The sequence below is a fragment of the Sciurus carolinensis genome, chromosome 18 (assembly GCF_902686445.1).
Source record: "Sciurus carolinensis chromosome 18, mSciCar1.2, whole genome shotgun sequence".
Classification (NCBI taxonomy): domain Eukaryota; kingdom Metazoa; phylum Chordata; class Mammalia; order Rodentia; family Sciuridae; genus Sciurus; species Sciurus carolinensis.
In genome coordinates, this window is record NC_062230.1 from 39799933 (window position 1) to 39820625 (window position 20693).

Sequence of the window (20693 nt, forward strand, 5' to 3'; positions counted from 1 at the left end):
CTAATAAACATCTTCCTAGAAAACACCTTGCCAAGATCAGCAGTGATTGTCTCGGTAGGGTAGTTATTACCAGTTTCCTTCTGGAAAGAGAGTTCGGCTTGGCTTCCCAGCAGCAGGACAGGAGAGTGCGTTTTGTGTCACGGACGCTGCACTTGTGTTTTCTTTGCGGTGCTGGGACTGGAACCCAGGGTCTCCAGCAGGCTCAGCACATGCTCTGCCACTGAGCTGCGTCCCAGCCTTATAGCTGCAGCTTTGAGTAGAATTTTTTTTCCGATATTTGTGTGTTGAATGAGTAAAGAAGCACATGACCAACTGATTAGCCTTTCTGGGGCTCCTACCAGCGGTGGTGGAATGTTTCTGGCCAGGGGACCTTAAGAATGGCCTTGGTGGGTGCCCTCCTGCCCCTCCCCCATCGTACATGGAGGCCATATTTAGGAAAGAATTGCCTAGGAAGTCTCTGAGAATCTCCTCATCACTCTGGGTCTTTTTTCAGATTTGAAAGTCTTTTCGCTAAGCTGGAAAATAAGCAGAAGGAATTGGGCATCGCCAGCTTTGGGGCCTCTGTCACCACCATGGAGGAAGTCTTCCTTCGGTCAGTAAGCACTTGCTGCAGGTCTCGCACTGGAGTGATTTTGCTAAAGGACCTCCATAAGGCACTCGGTTTGCTTCTGCTCTGGAGTCTGGGTCCTGAGTCGGGATGTGACAGATATCAACTGATATCAGCCACCTACATGGGGTCAGGGGTCGGAGCAGCCAGAGGCTGCTGAGCTCTTGTGGCTCAGGTCATCCTGTGGGATGCCTGGGTCTGCAAGGAGGACCTGGGGTTTAGCTTTCAGACCCTCAGAACTGGGAGTGAGCAGGAAACCACTGAAATTTATCAGATGTTTGACTGATTGATTGACAGGGTTTTACTAAATTGCCCAGGCTGACCTCAGACTCCTGCGTTGGCCTCCCAAGTAACTGGGATTACAGATGTGCACTTCCATGCCTAACTTATCAGACTTTTCTTGAATGCTTGTTTGACAGATATAATACTAAAAACTCAAATAAAAATACATGTAAGATCTGTTTTCCTCCTTGAGAAGACTGTGGCCCAGAGGAGGCAACAGAATAATTGATCATAAATTGAGGTCACATGAGAAATGCTCTGTGAACATCTCTACTGGGGAGGGGGGCAGCAGGAAAGGTCAGCGTGGCCTCAGGGAAACCAGTGCAGAGAGGAGATTCAGGAAACTGCACCCAGGAGCAGACTTCTGAATCAGGGCAGGTGACGGGGAAGGAAGGGAGAGGCTGCTCACGTACCCGAGTCCAGCACAGGACACAGCAGAGCAACTCTCCACGGGTATTGGTTGATAAAGAAACTACAGGCCAGCCTGGCACTGAATGCACCTGGAGGTCAGGGCCTGGGCGACTCTCGGCAACCCCTTGTCTCTGCATTCCTTTCTGGTCAAATTCACTCTGTCCCCTTGTTCATGTTCAACACATGAACCCAACGGGCCTCCAGCCATGTCCTCATGCCTCAGTTCCAGTCCCCCAACCCTGACAGTGGTCTCTCTGAGCTCCTAGTCTCAGGAGGCTCTGCCCAGCCTGCCCAGGATCCTCTGGTAGTCAGAGAGGCAAGCAGCCCACCCAGCAGCTCAGATGGTCGGTGTGAAGGTTTCCTTTCAAAAGGAACACTAAAGAGGAGGCCGCAGGTGTCTCTGGATTGAATCTGTGATAGGAGTCTTGAAAGACAAACGGACCTGGGACAGTCCATGCTGGGGAGGGACCTTTCCAGCAGAACTGAGTCCAAGGTCTAAGGGCAAGCCTGGGAGAAGGAAGCAGGTGGGCAGGTCCATGTGTAGGTTTCCAGAGGGTGGCAGAGATAAGCTTGCATAGGCCACACCAGACAGCATCTCTTGCCAGGAAGAGTGGCGCACACCTGTAATCCCAGCAGCTTGGGAGGCTGAGGCAGGAGGGTCACAAGTTCAAAGCCAGCCTCAGCAATGTAGCAAGACCCTAAGTAACTTAACGAGATTCCCCAGTCTAAAATAAAAAAATAAAAACAGGCTGGGAATGTGGCTCAATGGTTAACCACTCGTGCTCAGCAGCTTCGGTTGTATTTCCTGATCCACAGAAAGCTGCCAGAGGGTTTGTTTTTAAATAACAGTTTTACTGAAATATGGTTTACATAATATTTTAAAAGTCTAATTTTTTACTTTTACTATATTCACAGTTTTACAGTCATCACTATAATCAACTTTAAAACACTTTTATCATCCTCTACCCCCCCCCAAAATCCATATCTATTAGCAGTTGCTCTGCCCTCCTACCCCCAGAAAACACAGTTCTGCCTTCTGTCTCTCTGGGTTGTCTGTTATGGCCTTTTCATATAAATCTCACCACACAGCATGTGGCTTTACGTCTCATCACGTTGCTTCAAGGTCCATCCATGCTGTGGCATGGGTCAGAACATCACTCCCTTTGTTGGTGAACAAAACTCCATCAGACTACATTTTGTTGGCCTGTTTGCCCAGTGAGGGACATGTAGGTTGTTTCTGCCTCTTTGACTTTAGGAGTCATGCTGCTGTGAACATTTTGTGCACAAGTTAATGTTCATACTCCTCATGGGAATATACCTAGGAGTGGATCATGTGGCAACCACGTTCAGTCTTCTGTCCCTCCATCCTGACAGGGTCCATCCTTATTCAGAGTGCTACGTCAGAAGCACTGAACGGCAGAGCGCCCCACCAGCTTCTTTAGCTTGTCCATCCATTCGTTCATTCCTGTGCTCATTCAGCCTTTCATCTGTACCCAGCTGAGCAAGGCCCAGGCAAGAGAGAAAACAGGCAGTCACAGCTCCTGAGAAATGCGCAGGCTCATGGGGAGACTGACCAGAGTCATCCCTAGACTGTCATTCCAGACATCCTAGCTAGGTCCTACAAGGGACAGTGCCCTGAAAGCACTGCTGCCAAGGATCCCCAGAGCTGGATCGGGGGCTCTCAGGCTCCAGCATGGCCCAGCACAGCCTGAGCTAGGCACCTGCCAGCCTTGCTGCCCACCCTCTGTCCACCCATGCCTGTCCTGGGATTGGTCCTCCTAGAGCACAGTTGTCTGTCTCCCCGTCTTCCTGGGCAGTGAGTGCCCTGGCTGCCTTACCACAGTCCAGTGCTGGCTGTGCGACGAGCTCTCCCCAGGGCCACTGTCGCTCCCTGAGCCCCTCTGTTCCTCTTGAAAACCCTGGTTACAAATGCTAACTGGGCAGTCACAGTGGCACACACTTGTAATCCTGGCAGGTCAGAGGCCTAGAGCAGGATGATCTCAAGTTCAAGGCCAGTCTGGGCAACTTAGTGACACCCTATATTTTAAAAAAAAAAACTTGTTTTTTAAGGGCTGCAAGCATATCTTAGTGGTAGAGTGCCCCGGGTTCAATACCCAGTGCTCCAATCAATCAATCAATACATACATACATACAAACTAATTAAATAAGTAAATGCTAACTCTGGGCAGTGACGTTGGAGAACAGGACCTTGTGGGCAGGGGCCCTCTTCTGCTGCATACAGACGATGGTCTGCAGGTATTCTGATAAATTAGTGAATGAATCCCAGAGGTACATGCAATGATGAGCAGATGAATAATGAATGAATCGATGAATGAGAATGAATCAGTGGGGTTGTTTTGCCTCAGGGCCTCTGACAGTGGCCCTCTTTCCATGGCTCCTCCTCAGTGGGACAGTAGCTTTTCTCCCCTACCCTAAGGCTGGACTGTGAACCAGGCCCATGTGTTCTGGCACAGGGTTGGTAAGCTGGTGGACACTAGCATGGACATCCAAGCCATCCAGCTCCCTGCCCTGCAATACCAGCACGAGAGGCGGGCGAGCGACTGGGCTGTGGACAGCAATCTGAGTGGGGTGATGGACCCAACTGACGGCATTGGCGCCCTGATCGAGGAGGAGCACACGGTGGTCAAGCTCAACACTGGGGTAGGCGCTCCGGGCTGGGGCCGTGCACCAGCCAGCATGGGACAGACAGGAGTCCCCTGAGTCCCTTGTTAGGGTCATTGTCACAGAAGAGTCCACAAGGCAGGCGGAGGCTTTGTCAAGGCCAGTGGAAGACAGAGGGCAGATCACGGTTTGGCAGGGAGAAGGGCAACTGGGAGCATTTTAATGGAGCAATTGAAACGTTTTAATGTTCTAACGTAGGCACTTACAGATAAGACGGAGTGTTTGCTTATAATGTCAACAGTGCCCTGTGCCCAGCCAGCTCTGTGCTGACCTGGCTTTACGGCAACCTGATGAGGTGGAGGACGGCCCTGTTCTCATTTTACAGACAGGAAACCAAGGACTGGGCCAAGTTGAATGGCTCTCGTGTGGATTGTGAGGGCCTGGGCCTGGGTGGCCTGACTCCAAGGCCCAAGGCTCTTTGCACTTAGACAGCCTAAAAAGGCTGAAGGGAATAAGGGCAGGTAGTGGGGGAGGCAGGTGAGGTTGTCTTGCTTACCCGTGAGCTGCACCAGGGCCTCCTGCCCAGTGATGCCTCCAGCAAGGGACGGGAGGAAGGCAAGGCCCCAGGCCTGTTCCCAGTGCCCTGGATGAAACAGTGTCTCCCATGCCTTCTGGCTGTGCCGGGCCCCTGAGAGCCCGAGTGTGGAACCGTCAGAACGCACACCTGTGCCCTCCCACACTTTACTGAGCTCCACCTGTGGCCCTAGGACACTCAGGTCACTCCTGCAGGGTCACCTGGAGGTATTTCAGTGGAAGGCCCCTAGGTGGGTGCCACATCAGGGTGGTGCCACTGTGGGTCAGCTGGATCAGACTCTAGCTCCTAGGCAGAGCCCACGTCACCTGAATCCCTCTGCCGTAGCTTGCCCTCCACTGCCAGCAGTTCTGGGCCATGTTCCTGAAAAAGGCTGCATACAGCTGGCGGGAGTGGAAGATGGTGGCGGCCCAGGTCCTGGTCCCCCTGACCTGTGTCACCCTAGCCCTCTTGGCCATCAACTACTCCTCCGAGGTCTTCGACGACCCCATCCTGAAGCTGAGCTTGAGCGAATACGGCAGAACTGTGGTGCCCTTCTCAGTTCCGGGTACCTCGCAACTGGATCAGCAGCTGTCGGAGCTCCTGAGAGACGTGCTGCAGGCTGAGAGGCAGGAGCCCCGCGAGGTGCTGGGTAAGGGTGGTTGGGGCTCAGTGGTGCCAGCAGATTGACTTCTGACTGCAGCAGTGCCAACATCTGTCATGAATGGTCCTTTGCTGACCTGTGCCCTGCAGGATATCTCCCCGACATTGCCCCCAACCCATCATGACAATCAGGAATGCCTTCAGATATTACAGATGTCTGGTGGGCAGGAGATCATGGCCCTGAGGCACAGCGAGTGCTCTAGGGACACCAGAGACATAGGCACCTTGTTAGGGCCTGGTCAGGTAACCAAGTTCTGCAGCTGTTTTTCAGGGCCATTCACAAATGAAATGCAAAACCATTCTGAGTTTCTAGTATGTATACCTGGGTGTCACCCCAGGCTTAAAACAGCCATGCTCTGGTTAAACAGAACGTGCTGGAAGGTTTTCTCATTTTATCACTCCCTCCCACATCCCGATCAGTAGTACTGAGGTTCAGTAGACAGAGTCATGACAAAATCTTGGTAGAAATGAGATCCTTCCTAGAAGGCTGATAGTACCAGCCCCCAGGCGCGAGCAGCAATGTGGGAGCACAGCTGGCAGGGAGGAGCCCCCACAGCCCAGTTCCCAGCTCAGTGCTGCCCAGGGGTGGACCCCCTGCCTGTCCCTGCCCTGCATCTCCTGACACTGCCAATTGCTCCCCAGGTGACCTGGAGGAGTTCCTGGTTTTCAGGGCCTCAGTGGAAGGAGGTGGCTTTAATGAACGGTGCCTGGTGGCAACATCCTTCAGAGATGTGGGAGAGCGGACAGTGGTCACCGCCCTGTTCAACAACCAGGCCTACCACTCCCCAGCCACCGCCCTGGCCATTGTGGACAACCTTCTGTTTAAGCTGCTGTGTGGCCCTCAGGCCTCCATCGTGGTCTCCAACTACCCCCAGCCCCGGAGCGCCCTGCAGGCTGCCAAGGACCAGTTCAATGAGTATGCATGATCCCACCCTTCCCAGCCTAGAGCCCAGAGCCCCTCTCCAGGACCAGCCACCTGGAGCTGTGCCAAAAATGGGTCACTGCCAATAGACAGAGTAGAGTTTCTGCCCTGTACACACTGCTGCTGCTTCTTGGTGGGGGGACCCTGACCCTGAACCCTTTTGCATCCATTTTTCCCATGGCTAAAAAATCAGCCCAGGATATCCATCTCACATGCATGACTTCTGAGTACTCGTCTGGGAGCAGCAGGGCTGTCAGCAGCCACAGGCAGGGGCCAGGGCATGCAGGGAGCGCTGGGGAATGGCTTCTGCCTGTCTGGTGGGCTCCAGCCTGGGAGGCCCAAAAGTCAGGCTGAGGGGCTGAGGCTCATTGTGGTGACTGTGGACCAGGCAGGAGGGTACTGATCTAGCAGCTTTAGGAATACCACTCACTCAGGCACAGTGCACTCACAGAGCACAGCCAGACACTTCTGGTATGTTCACAGAGGTACGCACCTTCACCTCAGCATGACTTCTTATGCGCAGTCCTTGGGATTGAAGCCAAGGCCTCATGCACGTGCAAGCACTGTACCACTGAGCCACATCCCCAGCCTCAACATAATTTTATTGAGCATCTTGCCCTTAAAACAAAAACAAACAACCAAAAAAAACCAGGACTGGGAATGTGGCCCAGTGGCGGAAGCCTTGCCTGGCTCAATGCCCAGTACCAGAAAGAAGAAAAAAAATCCTTTCGTGTTTTGTCAGGTGTGGTGGTGCAGCCTGTAATCCCAGCAACTTGGGAGGCTGAGGCAGGAGAATCACAAGTTCAAGGCCAGGCTGGGCAACTTGGCAGGACCCTGTCTTAAAACAAAATTCTAAAAAAGGGCTGGAATGTAGCTCAGTGGTAGAGCACTTATTTAGCATCCCTGAGGCCCTGGATTCAATCCTCAGTACCAAAGAAGAAAAAAGAAAACTGCACCCATTAGCAGGTGCTCCCCATTCTCCCCAACTCCAGCCCCCTGGAAACTGCCGGTCTGCTTTGTCTTTATGGAGTCGTGCGTTCTGGACATTTCTTAGAGAGGGAGTCACACAGCACGTGACCGTGGTACGTGCTGCTCTTGCTCAGGTGTTCAAGGCTTCTGTAGATTCTGCATCCGTCCCTTCCGTGTCCTAGCCCCACCTGTGGAGGTGGCCCAGAGGTTCAAGCCACAGCAGTGCCATCGAGCCTGCTTCTGGAAGACACAGACCAGATGGAACACAGAATCCCTGGGGGTGAGGGAGGCTGGCTGCCAACGTGGTGCAGGCCGCCTGGCGGGCAGAACAGAGTGCAGTGCAGAGGGTTCCCAGGAGACAGGGACAGGTAGCTCAGGAACTCAAGGACGGAACCTGGAGCCTGCCCTCTGCGAGAACAGGCTACCAGGGGAGGAGCTGACCCTCAGCTCTGCGGCTCTCCCTTACTCCTCTGAGTGTTCTGACTCCTGCGCTGCATGCTTTGGATGGTGATGACCAAGGGCCTGATCTTTCCTGCTGCCCAGACATGCTGTGCTCTGTCCTTCCCAGGGGCCGAAAGGGATTTGACATCGCCCTCAATTTGCTGTTTGCCATGGCATTCCTGGCCAGCACCTTTTCCATCCTGGCAGTCAGCGAGAGGGCAGTCCAGGCCAAGCATGTCCAGTTTGTGAGCGGTGTCCACGTGGCTACTTTCTGGTTCTCTGCTCTGCTATGGGACCTCATCTCCTTCCTAGTCCCCACTCTGCTACTGTTGGTGAGTGTGGACAGTGCTGGACCCTGCCCTGCAGACCACAGGGGGTTCACCTGGGGACCTCTGTTGTAGAACAAGAATTGGTAGGAAAGTCCAGCTGGTGGCTCAGCCCTGACCCCAGGAGGACAGTTAGCAACACAGGGTGGTGTCCACCTGTCATCTCTCCATGCTCCCAGCCCCTGCCCAGTCTTGGGTAGGCAGGGCCTAGAGCCAGCTCTCCTGGTTCCAGCTTTATCGGTCAAGGGGAGAAGAGGAAACTGCTGGTCAGAAAGGGTGCCAGCACCAGTACTCACTGCTGTGGAGGGCAGGAACTGAGGGGTGGCTGATTTGGCAGGACCAAGGGCCATCAGCTGCTCCCTCCAGTCCCCTCCCCCACTTCCGGGAGCCGCTTGCTGGCCCGCGCGGAGCTGCCCCACCCGTGCCTCCGCAGGTGGTGTTTCGAGCCTTCGACGTGCGCGCCTTCACACGGGACGGCCACACAGCTGACATGCTGCTGTTGCTTATGCTCTACGGCTGGGCCATCATCCCCTTCATGTACCTCATGAGCTTCTTCTTCTCTGGCGCGTCCACTGCCTACACCAGGCTGACCATCTTCAACATTCTGTCAGGCATCGCCACCTTCCTCGTGGTCACCATCATGCGCATCCCAGGTGGGAGCATGAGGACCACCCACCGCCTCCAGCCCCTGTGGAGCTGCCCTGCCACAGTGTGGGAGGGTGTCTGCAGCGTCCCCAGGGCTCTCCCAGCACAGGCAAGGTCCTGGGACCTGGGAGCCGCCCTGCCCTGCCTGGGTCTGTCCTCACGCAGCTGTGGGGTGTCCTCCAGTGCTAATCGGTCTGTTCCTCCTCGCCACAGCCGTGAAGCTGGAAGAACTTTCCAGAACCTTGGATCACGTGTTCCTGGTGCTGCCCAACCACTGTCTGGGGATGGCCGTCAGCAGCTTCTATGAGAACTACGAGACGCAGCGGTACTGCACCTCCTCGGAGGTCGCTGCCCACTACTGCAAGAAATACAGTGCGTGTCCAGACCCCTCCCTTGGGGCAGCCCCTTCCTCTTGACCCCCACCCAGGGCAGCCAGTGTCCCCAGCACTCCCCAAGACGAGGGGCTTCGTTAGTCCCTTTTCTGTTGCCAATAACACAGTACCTCAGAAGGGAAAAGTCATAAAGCCCAGAGGCTTGTTCCAGCTCAGGGCCCTCCGGGGCAAGGACCCACATCCGGTGATGCCTCCTTGCTGCCAGAGTCCTAAGGCAGCTCCAGGCATCACATGGCCCAAAGCAGGGATCACAAGATGCCTGTGTATGTCTCTCTTTCCTTCCAAAGCCACCAGCATTGTCACCAATCCCAGTCACTCCCAAGGCCCCACCTGTGAGTACCATAGCTGGATTACGCTCCGGCCCTCTCATTGCCTCATAGAGGGATGATATTTCCACACATGAACCCTTGGGGGACACTCGTACCATACCCAAACTGTAGCAAGGCTCCTCTGTGTTCTGAGCAGCCGGATGCTCACCCAGACCATGCCCACACCCACACCAGCCCCGCCTCTGTCCACACGTTCTGGGCCTGCCCCAGGGTGTGCACCTGTCTCTGTGTCCTGAGGCACACTCTAGAACGGAACCACAACTTTACCCACAGACCCATATCCTCTCAGGAATCTGGAGGCCAGAGGTTTAAGCCAAGGCACAGGGGCCACGCACTCTCCCAGGGATCAGGGAAAGATGCTTCCTGCCCCTCATGGCTGCAGGCTCTCGCTGGCTGAGGCTGCCTCACTCCATCTCTGCCTACACATGGCCTCCTCCCCTGTGTCTCTGGATCCCCAACTCCTGCCTTTCTCTTATAAGGACAGTTGTCACTAGAGGCAGGGCCCATCCTAAATCTAGTATCTCACCTTAAGACCCTTAGTTAATCGTATCTTCAAAGACCCATTTCTAAACAAGGTCACATTCACAGGTTAGCACTTGGCCCTATCTGCCTGGGGCCCTTTTGGTACCCAAAACTTTCTTATTGTATAGCAGCAGGCAACTCGGCGGTCAGCTCTGCAGAGCCTGTACAGTCTCAGGCAGGCCCAATTTCCCTGCTCTGCTCCTGCTGAGCCTCACTCATAGGGCCTGTGACTGTTGGTCACGTGCCATCCCTTCTCTAAACCATGGGCACCTGGAGAGGGGCTGAGAAGTTGGCATCATCATAACACAGTCCCCAAGGAAGGGAAGCCCTATGTGAGTGGCACATCAGGGAAGCATCTGTCCATCACAGGTGTGCAAGGGGGACCTTGCATGGCAAAATCCCCATGGTGTGGTCAGTGCCTGAGACTCCTGCGTGGCACTGACAAGCATAGGGCACGCCCTCAGGAAGAGGAACGGGGAGGCCCGGGAGAGAGAGTGCAGGCATTTGTGCAAGCCAGGGAGCAGGGCCAGTGCTGGGGCCCAGGAGGGCTGAAGTGGCCACAGACCCAGCCTGGCTCCTTGCACCTCACAGACATTGAGTACCAGGAGAACTTCTTTGCCTGGAGTGCCCCAGGGGTCGGCAGGTTTGTGACCTCCATGGCTGCCTCGGGGTGTGCCTACCTCACCCTGCTCTTCCTCATTGAGACCAACCTGCTGTGGAGACTGAGGACCTTGGTCTGTGCCTTCCAGAAGAGGTGGACACTGGTGAGTGCTGCTGGGAAGCTCAGGTACACTGCAGGTCCCCATCCCTCACACGAACACACCCAGCACGGCCTGTTGAGATCACATCAGAAAACCTGGGGTGAACTGACCTGTCTAAAATATTAACCCTCTTCTGAAAAAGGAGTTGTCTCCATGCATTATCACCTTCCTGGCTGCGCACAGTGATCCTCATCTATAGTCCCAGCTACTCAGGAGGCTGAGGTGGGAGGATCAATTGAGATCAAGAGTTCAAGGCCAGCCTGGGCAACTTAGACCCATCTCAAAAAAATAAACAAACAAAAAAAAAAAAACACAACCTTCACATCCTTGAGTGAAGAGTGAAGTTCATGATTCTTTCCATGGGTCCCTTACAGAGTTTGGTCCCTGGATGCTGACCTCAGCCCCTGAGGCCACTGCTTCTTGTAAAGGTCTGAGTACGCACACGGGGCCTGGACTGGGGTGACACACCCTGGAGTCCTTAGTCCCCCTGCACACCAACCTCAGCACCCCTCTTCCTCCCATGGGGCTGGGATTCACACACATGATCTTCATCTTGAATGATCAGGCAGAATTACACAGCCGGACCTCCATGCTTCCTGAGGACCAGGATGTGGCAGACGAGAGGAGCCGAGTCCTGGCCCCCGGCCTGGATGTGCTACTCAACACACCTCTGACCATCAAGGAGCTCTCCAAGGTAGTCTGAGGGCCTTGCCCTCTGCTGGCCACCACCTGACCTGGGGTCATGGAAGCTGGCTGGGAACTAAGGCTGGTGTCTTGCTGATTTGGTGCTCTCTGCTGGGTACCCCACAGGTGTATGAGCAGCGGGTGCCCCTCCTGGCTGTGGACAGGATCTCCCTCGCTGTCCAGAAAGGGGAGTGCTTTGGCCTGCTGGGCTTCAACGGAGCTGGGAAAACCACAACGTTCAAGATGTTGACTGGGGAGGAGCCCATCACCTCAGGGGATGCCTTTGTTGGGGGCTACAGCATCAGCTCTGACATTGGGAAGGTGGGTACCCTGCCAGGGTGGAGTGGGCAAAGCAGGAGGGGTGCCCTGGAGGCAAGGATGGCTGGCTTCTGGCTTCTGGCTCCCGGTGGGCACAGCACGCGTCTGGACAGCAGGACAAGGCGGTGATGGTGCTGGAGCTGGGTAGGAGAGATGGGGCCAAATTCCATGAGCCGAGAAGTATAGCCTGTACCACTGGAGCCACTGAGGCCACTGCATCCAGGGAATGTGCCTTGAGTGAAGGAACAAAAGACCAGCCTAGGGACCACCTAGTTTCCCCAATTGGACCACAGGATGAGGATGGACAGGCAGCCCTTATGCTCCCCGTGTCCCTGTGGGCCAGCAGAGCAGGGGAAGAGAAAAGGCAAAGAGCCTGTGCCTGCAAAGGGGCCACAGCTCTTCTGAGCTGGCAGCAGGGGGCTTGGACTGCAGTGCCCCCAGGGGTCAGAGCACAGGCAGGCCCCAACAGAGGGAGGCCTCCTCCTCATCCCCAGAAGAATCCCCATAGAGTTCATCCAGGCCTACGAGCAAGCAGTGCACAGCAAGCAACAAAGGATGTGGGCGACTACAATCCACAGACACAAGGCTCCACAGGAAGAACAAACCCACAGACTTTGGATTTCTAATGAACAAACACGCAGGTGGTCAGCATACAATTTTGCACAGTGACCACTTTGCAGCCATTCTTGCCCCTGTGGCTGCCTGTCTGGACCAGGTTCTCCGCTAAACTGCTTGCTGGTTCATTTTTCCTTTCTTTTTGGCAGGGGGTTTGGAGTGGGGATTGCCAGGGATTGAACTCAGGGGCACATACCCAGCCCTATTTTGTGCTTTATTTAGGGACAGGTTTCATTGAGTTGTTTAGGGCCTTGCTGTTGCTGAGACTGGCTCTGAACTCATAATCCTCCTGTCTCAGCCTCCCAAACTGCTGGGATTGCAGGCATGTGCCACCACACCTGGCTTGCTGACTCATTTCTGACCTCTCTGGGAACCTCTCTGAGCCAGCTGTGTCCGTCCTGGGTCCCTACTGAGGCACTGCTTGGTGAGCTTCAGCTGAGTGCAGCCACCAGGGCCTGGGCACCAAATCCTTGGACTACCCTGGAGAGACTCACTGGAAAAGACCAGAGACAGACTTGGGGCAGGCAAGCACCATGGCAGGTGGTTTGTATGGATCTATGATAGAAGGCCTCCCTCTGACCCGCTCCTTCCCTGGACTGTTCTAACCCAGGTGCGGCAGCGGATGGGCTACTGTCCCCAGTTTGATGCCCTGTTGGACCACATGACTGGCCGGGAGATGCTGGTCATGTATGCACGGCTCCGAGGCATCCCTGAGCACCTCATTGACCCCTGCGTGGAGAATACACTGCGGGGCCTGCTCCTTGAGCCACATGCCAATAAGCTGGTCAGGACCTACAGGTGCAACCTGACCCCAGACCCACCCCTGTGAGGAGGTGACTCCTGGCCCTTCCCAGAGTGGAGCTGGGGGCTCCCTTAATGTAGATTGGGGCCGGCAGGGTAGGGGGCAGCACAAGTCAGTGGCCAGGGATCCTGCCCATGACTCAAGGATCAGGCAGGGATTTAGTAGCATGACCCAGATGTCACCAGGGGCAAGGGCTGCCCTGACGGTTCCTGCCATCTAGAAACAAGGCCAGCCAGCCAGCAATGACAGGTACCCTATCAGGCCCACTTCAGTACAGAGACCATGTTCCCGCCCCAGGTAGGGTGTGGACCCCCCCCACCCCCAGCACAATTCTCTGGGACCTCCAGTTCTATGCAGTGGGTTTTCCAGGCCCAATCACCCCATTTCTCTCCCTGGGGCATGCTGCGGTCACTGGGTATGGAACCTGGGCTCATGCTCATTATCAGCCTTACCTCCCATCTGACACCCCTCCACCCCCAGCGGTGGTAACAAGCGCAAACTGAGCACCGGCATTGCCCTCATCGGAGATCCTGCGGTCATCTTCCTGGATGAGCCGTCCACTGGCATGGACCCTGTGGCCCGGCGCCTGCTTTGGGACACCGTGGCCCGGGCCCGCGAGTCTGGCAAGGCCATTGTCATCACCTCCCACAGGTAGAGCCTGGGTCTCTGGGGGTCAGTGGAGGAGCTGGAATGGGTGGCCGGGAGGAGCCAGGTGAGCAGACCACCTGTGAGCAGCTTTCACAGATTCCCCAGGCTCTGCATGTGGCCACACTCAGCATGGGAATCAGGAGCAGCCTGATCTGGGCACGGACACCCTTCTGTCTACACAAGCCTTTCACACCCAGGGTGGGCCTCTGCTTCCCCCAGCCCTGTCTCAGGCCTCTACTCCCTGTCCTCAGCATGGAGGAGTGTGAGGCCTTGTGCACCCGGCTGGCCATCATGGTGCAGGGTCAGTTCAAGTGCCTGGGAAGCCCACAGCACCTCAAGAGCAAGTTTGGCAGCGGCTACTCCCTGCGGGCCAAAGTCCGAAGTGAAGGGCAGCAGGAAGCACTGAAGGAGTTCAAGGCGTTTGTGGACCTGACTTTTCCAGGTGTGTGCTGACCCTGGCCGCCCCCACCGGGTGGTCCCAGGTCCCCTCTGGACCTCTGTGAGTCGATGCACAGAGTCTGTGCCTCACCCCTGTCAAGTCCCACCTCCTGACCCCGAGGATGAAGACCACAGTCCTGTGCGCCTAGGCTGACCTCCCTGGCCCTCCAGCCGGGACCTCACGGGAACATGGTCTCTCCTTTGTGCAGGCAGTGTCTTAGAAGATGAGCACCAAGGCATGGTCCACTACCACCTGCCTGGAGGCGACCTCAGCTGGGCAAAGGTGAGAATAGCCCCCTCCCCAGCTAGGTGCTAGCAGAGAAGTTTGATCTTTGCAGGGAGGAATCTCTTTCTCTTTCTCTTCTCTCACTCTAATTATCTGCTAGGTTTGGGTTTTGTATGCAAAATATTTCAGCTGAAAGGAATTCAGTGCAAAAAAGGAAACTGGTACAGAGTTGCAGGGGCAGTTTACTCGAGGTCAAACCCTGAACTGGGAACAGAGACAGGAGGAAGCCCAGCCCCTGCTGCCCCTGTGCAGCCAGCATCTCTCCCTGGAAACTTGACTGACCTTGTAGAACTGACTTCTCCCAGGGGGTCTAGGTGGGGTTGAGCAACAATAGGATCTTGGGTTTGTGGTACTAGGGATCAAACCCAGGAACACTTTACAGTGGTGTTACATCCCCAGTCTTTTCTTATTTTTTGAGACAGGCTCTTGCTAAGTTGCTGAAGTTGTCCTTGACCTTGCTATCCTCCTGTCTTAGCCTCCCAAGTTGCTGGGATTACAGGTGTGGGCCACTGTGCCCAGCTCCTTGCCAGACTCTTATTGCCAGAAGACTTGCTCACCTGCTGGAGAGCCTAGGCCCTGAGCTTTCTTACCAGCTCCTTTTCTGCTTCCCAAAGGTTTTTGGTATCCTGGAGAAAGCCAAGGAGAAGTATGGAGTGGATGACTACTCAGTGAGCCAGATCTCACTGGAGCAAGTCTTCCTGAGCTTTGCCCACCTGCAACCCCCCACTGCAGAGGAGGGACGATGAGGAGCCGTCTGTTGCCTCCAGGCACCAGGCAGGGACTGGATGAGCCTGTGCACAATTGTGTACCCTCTCCCTCTGAGTTTCTCTTATCTTTTATTTTTAATCACTTTTTTTTTATGATGGTATGAAAAAAATCAAGGCAATCTGCACAGAATGGACCAAATGTGCCAGGGCCCTCACGTGGGAATCAGCATGCAAATTTCCACTCACATTCCCAGGCCCAGACAGGTGGGCAGTGTGAATGGGTGAAGAGCTGTCTCAGGACTGCAGCTGACCCGGGGGCTGAATTTCTCTACATGCTCCCAGAGAAAGGGCTCTGTGACCTGTTCACGTTTACATGTGCATTAAGCTCCCCTGGGGAGGTAAAAGGAAGCCAGCAGGGATGAGCTGTGGCAAGGCCCTCCCAGCTGCTGAGGACAAAATGTTTTAAATCACCGTCCATCTGTGAAGGAAAGATATCAGCTGTGACTAAGTGCTGAAACCTGTTTCCAGTGCATCCCAGAGGCACCCTGAAGAGTGGCTCCTCAGGGTTGGCCACCACTACAGGCCCAGCACCCTCCCACAAGTATCTTCCAGAAGCAGCCAGCACAAGGAGGGACAGTGGCCAGAATTGGCGTACAGTACTCTGTTCCCAGCTCTACCTGTGAGAACTTACTGGCCACAGGACAGTCAGGGACCACTACAGGGACTGAGCAGCTTGCCTCTTGTGCATATACTAAACACATTATGACTGTCCAGAAAATAAAGGCTGAGGGAACATGATCACAGCCCGGGAGTCACACGTGTGATGGGGGGTGGCACGGGTCTCGATCACTCTCCCACAATCCAAATGTGTGGCTCTTATACCAAGTTTCAGACAAATACAGAAATTTGCTTTTCCCAACAGGGAGCAAACTTAGAGGATTCACTCCCATCAGGTGAGGGAGCAGGCCCAAAAGCACAGGCCACATCAGCATCTACAGCCAAGAAAACAGAATGTGGTTGGTGTAGGAGGCCTCTGGCTCCAGGGTCACCCAGCAGCATGAACCATTTTCCAGAAGATTCTTCAGCATTCATCCCCCCTTTTATTTATGCACTGTTCTTCTAGTTTTCAAAAACTTTGTTGATTTGTGGATTTCTTTTTTCTGATTGAACCCAGAGGAGCTTAAACAACTGAGCCATAACTCCCTGCCCTTTTTATCTTTTTAAATTCTTTTAGAATTCAGTTTTAGAAAAACTTGTTTTCATCACCTGGCTCATTTGGGACAGGTGACTTTATTAGTCTCTGAAGACTTACGAAAGCTGAAAATAGTTTCCAGTAGCGCTCCTGTCTCCTTTAAATTTCTTCAAACTATCATCACTCAGTTCTGTGCTATACAAAATGTTAGAGATGGTTGTAGCCTGGGAGGTGGGCCTGTTGTGGCCATGCAACTTGTCAGCAGGCCTGAGGTCTCTGGGTCCATGACTGAAGCTGTGTGCCCTTGCTGGGTTTGTGGGGTTAGGGGAGACAGGTCAGTGAATGTGTGGCTGCCTGGCCACTATTCTATACCCAGTAGCCCTGCTGCAGGACATCCTTAGACTTGACTTAAACCCATGAGATTTAGGAATCTCACTTTTCTCCTTTGAGACCACTGATTGTGAGGAAAGGTATTTAGTAGGACTGAAGAAACAGCCGATGTAAGGAACACACATCAAAATAGCCTGCTTCAGTACACTTGGAGACTGCCATCCTCCCACAAGCTGCCAGCAGGTCTTAGGTGAGGACTGTCACAACCAGAACCCTTGTAGATGATCTATGGCTATGGAGGAGAACACTGTGCAGGGACCAGGAGGGGCAGGTACATGCACAGTTAAAGGATCCAGTGCTACACCTACGCACAAAGCCTGGATGATTGCAGCAGCAGCAGTTAGAAGGGAAGGGACCTCGGAAGCAGCACAATGGGTTGGCACATTGTCTCCCGTACCCAGTGGGTCTTCAGGGTGTGACTCTGTGCTGGACCAGAGGTAGAGGTAGAGTAAGGGCCAAGCCCCAGGAGCCCACCTGCTTGGCTCTTGAAATGCAGCAGTTCCAGGCAGGAGAGGGCACCATGGACTCCTGGGATGGGGTAGTCTGGCCTGCCCTGCTCTCCTTCCAGTATACTCCCTCGAGACCACCAGGGCCCAAGTCATTGCTGCACCTGGCTGACCAGTCCTCCCAGGGGTTCCAGCACCAGCTCTGCTGCTAACTCAAATGAGATTCTGGAACCAGGATTCTGCCTCTGCAGCTCTCTGTGGCCTGGCCCAGCGCCCATGGAGCTGAAACAACACCTACGGCGAAGTCTGCGTGTTTTGTCTGTAGGACTGCCTGGTCCAAGAGTATATGGCTCAGCTGACAGTGTCACTACAGCCAGGACTTCAAGGGAGCCCCAGGAGGGAGGACAGTGAGTCCTGCTGTGGACAGGACTGAGTCTGAGGCCTCCATTGCCTTGACAGGTTTAAAGGGGAAGAGTTACCCCCAGTCCAGGGGGACCCACCCCCAGCCAACCAGGACAGATTTGCTTCAAGCATCAGGAACTCCAGAACACAGATCTAAAGAAGACAGAAATGTATTTCTCAGCTGTATGAAGTCTGGGGAAGGAGCACAAGGCTTTGTGTCACCTCCAGGATCTCAGGGGTCAAGTTCCATTCACTGCTCCACCACCCTGCTGGGAGCCTCCCTCCCTGAGGTCTCCTGTCCGAGTTTGGAATTGGCAGGGAGAAGGGTCTGTGGGGGAGACACAGACCTGAAGCTGACCTGAAGCTTTGGGACAGCTCCCTGATGTCACTTCTGCTGTGAATCTGGCACTGCCTGCAAAATAGATATGTGGCTATAACAGGTATGAGAAAACCCAGATGCAGGACATGTCCCGCATTCTCATCCTGAAGACAGCTGGTTCCCATGTGCATGCCAGCACTGTCCACCTACACAGGATACCCTCCTCACCTGATGGGCCCTCATGGCCTGGGCTCCAGGTAGCCTGGTGGGGGACTGAAGCTATGGGGTTGGGCCCGGGGAGCGGGGGCCCTGCCTTCCTCCTCAACACACAGGGCTGCCCAGGCCCCGCTCCTGGGGCCCAGCCCACACCCCACAGATGCTGGCATCCAGGGCCTCCAGGGTCCGAGAAGGTCCATGCATCCCAGCTGCAGATGGCACCAGGTCTACACTGCCGGTCACCACCACAGCTCTGCCCCAGACTCGTCCTTCACAGGTCACAGCTCTACATCCAACTTTCTACCAGTCCCCATAATGTCCCCTTTAAGACCAGAAGAATGGCTCAGTGTTCAGCATCCTTGACTTCCTCATGGTAGAAACAGACACGTGGCTTTGAGCTGAAGATTCCTAGTGCTCAGATCCACAGGCCCTGGTGGCGGGCAGCCCACTAGAGGGCGCCCCGGCCCTGGGGGTCCACCACCTCTTAATACAAACCCAGAGCCAGGGAGGCCTCTCACAACTACAGACCCTTCCAGCTGGCAAAGCTCACTTAAGCCATCTGCCTAGCATCCTTTCACCCAGTTTGGTCACCCAGAAGGACCAGCCAACATCTCCTCTCAGCCCCCCCTTTTCAGACAGATGCCAGGCCTTGATAACAGGACCTTCAGCACGTGTCCTCTTCTGAGGTCTCCCTTGGTCACAGTCACAAGTCATTACCCTCCCTTCCTCCTGGCTGGGCCTCGCCTACCCTCAGCAGGGCGTAGTTTCAGCAGTAGATAGAGGGGCTTCCCTGATATGATGTAAAGGTGCAATGCCTATTCAGAGCTGACCTGACCACCTCAGCCCAGGCTACTCTGACAAACCCCAGCACACCCACAGCTGCTAAAGCAGCACCCACATTGCTAACAGGTGACCTTCAGCCCTGGGAAAGTGAAGGAAAGGGGTTCAACATGTCCAGATGCAAGATGTCTCCCACATTTTCCATCCTAAAGGGCAGGGTCTCATCAGCATTCCTGGGCTCTGGTCAGCTGCAGATGCCCCTCCACACCCTGGCAAACCAGGGCCAAAGACATCCTTGAAGGCCCCCATCTCCACGTCCCTCAGCCTCCACAGCCTCAACAAGCTGGTAGTGGGGCTGGTGCAGGGGCTGCCAGGACTCCTGGGAGGCAGGGGAGGTACCTAGTTTCATTCCTCATAATTCTCCCAAACATATTTTTGTTGATAATGAAAACGGCCAAAACCAGGATGCTCAATTCTCAAAGATCAAAAACTGATAGTACACTTGATTACCAAAATTTGTAACATTTAGAAACAAATTTGATTAGAGTACCTGAATAAATCACATACTTAGTATAAAATGCACTAAAGCTTCTAAAAATGCCAAATTAAGTTGCTTTGGACCAAAAGCAAAGCAGGAGAGGAGCTATCAGCCCAGCTATTTCTGTCCCAACCCTCCTCTCACCAAAGTGTGGTCCCCAAGCTGCCCTCTTCTCCCCTAGGTGTCAGTGCTACACTGGGCACAGGCTCTAGGTCTGGGGATCCCAAACTGATGGTGGGTTTCCCTGCCTCCTCAGAGAATTCCACATACTGCCCACTTGACAAACAAAAGCTGCCTCATCGCCATTACTGACCCCCCAAGGCCCCTTCCCTATGCTAGGGGCAGACTCAAATCTCCATGCAGCTGGCCTTCCCATCCACTATGCTTCACACTGTGCCACAGCAATGTGACATTAATGCAGTTAACTTATCTAATTGCCCCTCACCTCAAATCTAAATCCAGACTGACTAGGCCTGCCAACCCCACCCCCAGGAACCAACTGGTGCTTCAATAAAGAGGACTCCTCTCTCCTCCCCACAGCTGTTTTGTCCCCAAATCCTGGGGCACCCCTCAGCCCAAGCTGAAGGGCAAGGACCCCAACTTGACACCTCTATGCAGGGTCAGAGGGATGCACTCTGGGAGTCAGCAGGCACAGGCAGGAAAAAAATCACTGCAGACCAACCCCTTCCCTCCATCCTTTCAGGTCACTAAGCTGCACCCTCAACTCTCCTCCTGTCCTTCTGTGTGACATGTAAGCCCTAAGTCACCCTGGCTCCTTCCTCCAGGAGCCCGAGTTGGACCTGTTCTTTCCTTGGCTGCTGCAAACTTGTTCAGACAACCTCAGGGCTGAGTGTATCTCCGTTTCTTGAGCAAATAATCCCATAACAACGACTGTTTGCCAGGCTCAAAGGGGGGAAGTGCAGCCACCGCGGGAAAAGAACACACGGCATTGCTATCTCAGCACTGGGTGTTAGGACAGTCCCTTGCCGGGACTGAGGCCCCGAAGGCTCGGATAATGACCCTCCAAGGCGCTCGTATCAAGTCTCGCACCGCACATTGCACATCCTCCAGGACCTAGGCCCCGGCCTGTCAGTCGCCAAACTGGCTTCCCTTCCCTTCTCCCAACGAGCCTGAGCATCTGTGCACCTGCGGTTCCCTCTACCTGGAGCGCCCTCCCATACAGGTCCCAGCAGCAAAGTCATCTCCTCAGGGAAGCTTCCCCTTCTGTCCTTCAAGCTCCTGGCGTTGTCCGGCCGCACCCGCCGCCCACCCACCCACCGAATTCTGCCCGCGCCGAGGCCGAGTCAATATGGTCAGAGATCTTTGACCGCACGAACCCACACCCCGCACCGGCCGCCGCTCGGAGCCGCCTCGGCTCTGCGGGACCCCACCGTCCGCCCCACAACGCCGCAGTGCGGTGCGCCCATCCTCGCCCGCGGCCGGACAACC

The 20693-nt window shown here is 54.8% G+C and overlaps 1 protein-coding gene across 3 annotated transcripts in view; it reads left to right on the forward strand.

Annotated features, from left to right (window-relative positions):
* The window catches only part of Abca3 (ATP binding cassette subfamily A member 3), a 51127-nt gene extending 31850 nt beyond the window's left edge, over window positions 1–19277 (forward strand). For 2 of the 3 annotated variants that reach the window (XM_047534403.1, XM_047534402.1), the window contains exons 18-32: window positions 494–592; window positions 3775–3961; window positions 4842–5145; window positions 5799–6072; window positions 7616–7820; window positions 8248–8467; window positions 8673–8831; window positions 10294–10466; window positions 11029–11157; window positions 11274–11468; window positions 12691–12878; window positions 13363–13533; window positions 13782–13972; window positions 14178–14251; window positions 14869–19277. In XM_047534403.1, coding sequence (XP_047390359.1) covers window positions 494–592; window positions 3775–3961; window positions 4842–5145; window positions 5799–6072; window positions 7616–7820; window positions 8248–8467; window positions 8673–8831; window positions 10294–10466; window positions 11029–11157; window positions 11274–11468; window positions 12691–12878; window positions 13363–13533; window positions 13782–13972; window positions 14178–14251; window positions 14869–15000 — 2701 coding nt within the window. In that variant the 3' untranslated portion in view covers window positions 15001–19277. The remainder of the gene's footprint in view (window positions 1–493; window positions 593–3774; window positions 3962–4841; window positions 5146–5798; window positions 6073–7615; window positions 7821–8247; window positions 8468–8672; window positions 8832–10293; window positions 10467–11028; window positions 11158–11273; window positions 11469–12690; window positions 12879–13362; window positions 13534–13781; window positions 13973–14177; window positions 14252–14868) is intronic. The other variant, XM_047534404.1, reaches the window with a different exon arrangement.
* The last annotated feature ends 1416 nt before the right edge of the window (window positions 19278–20693 follow it).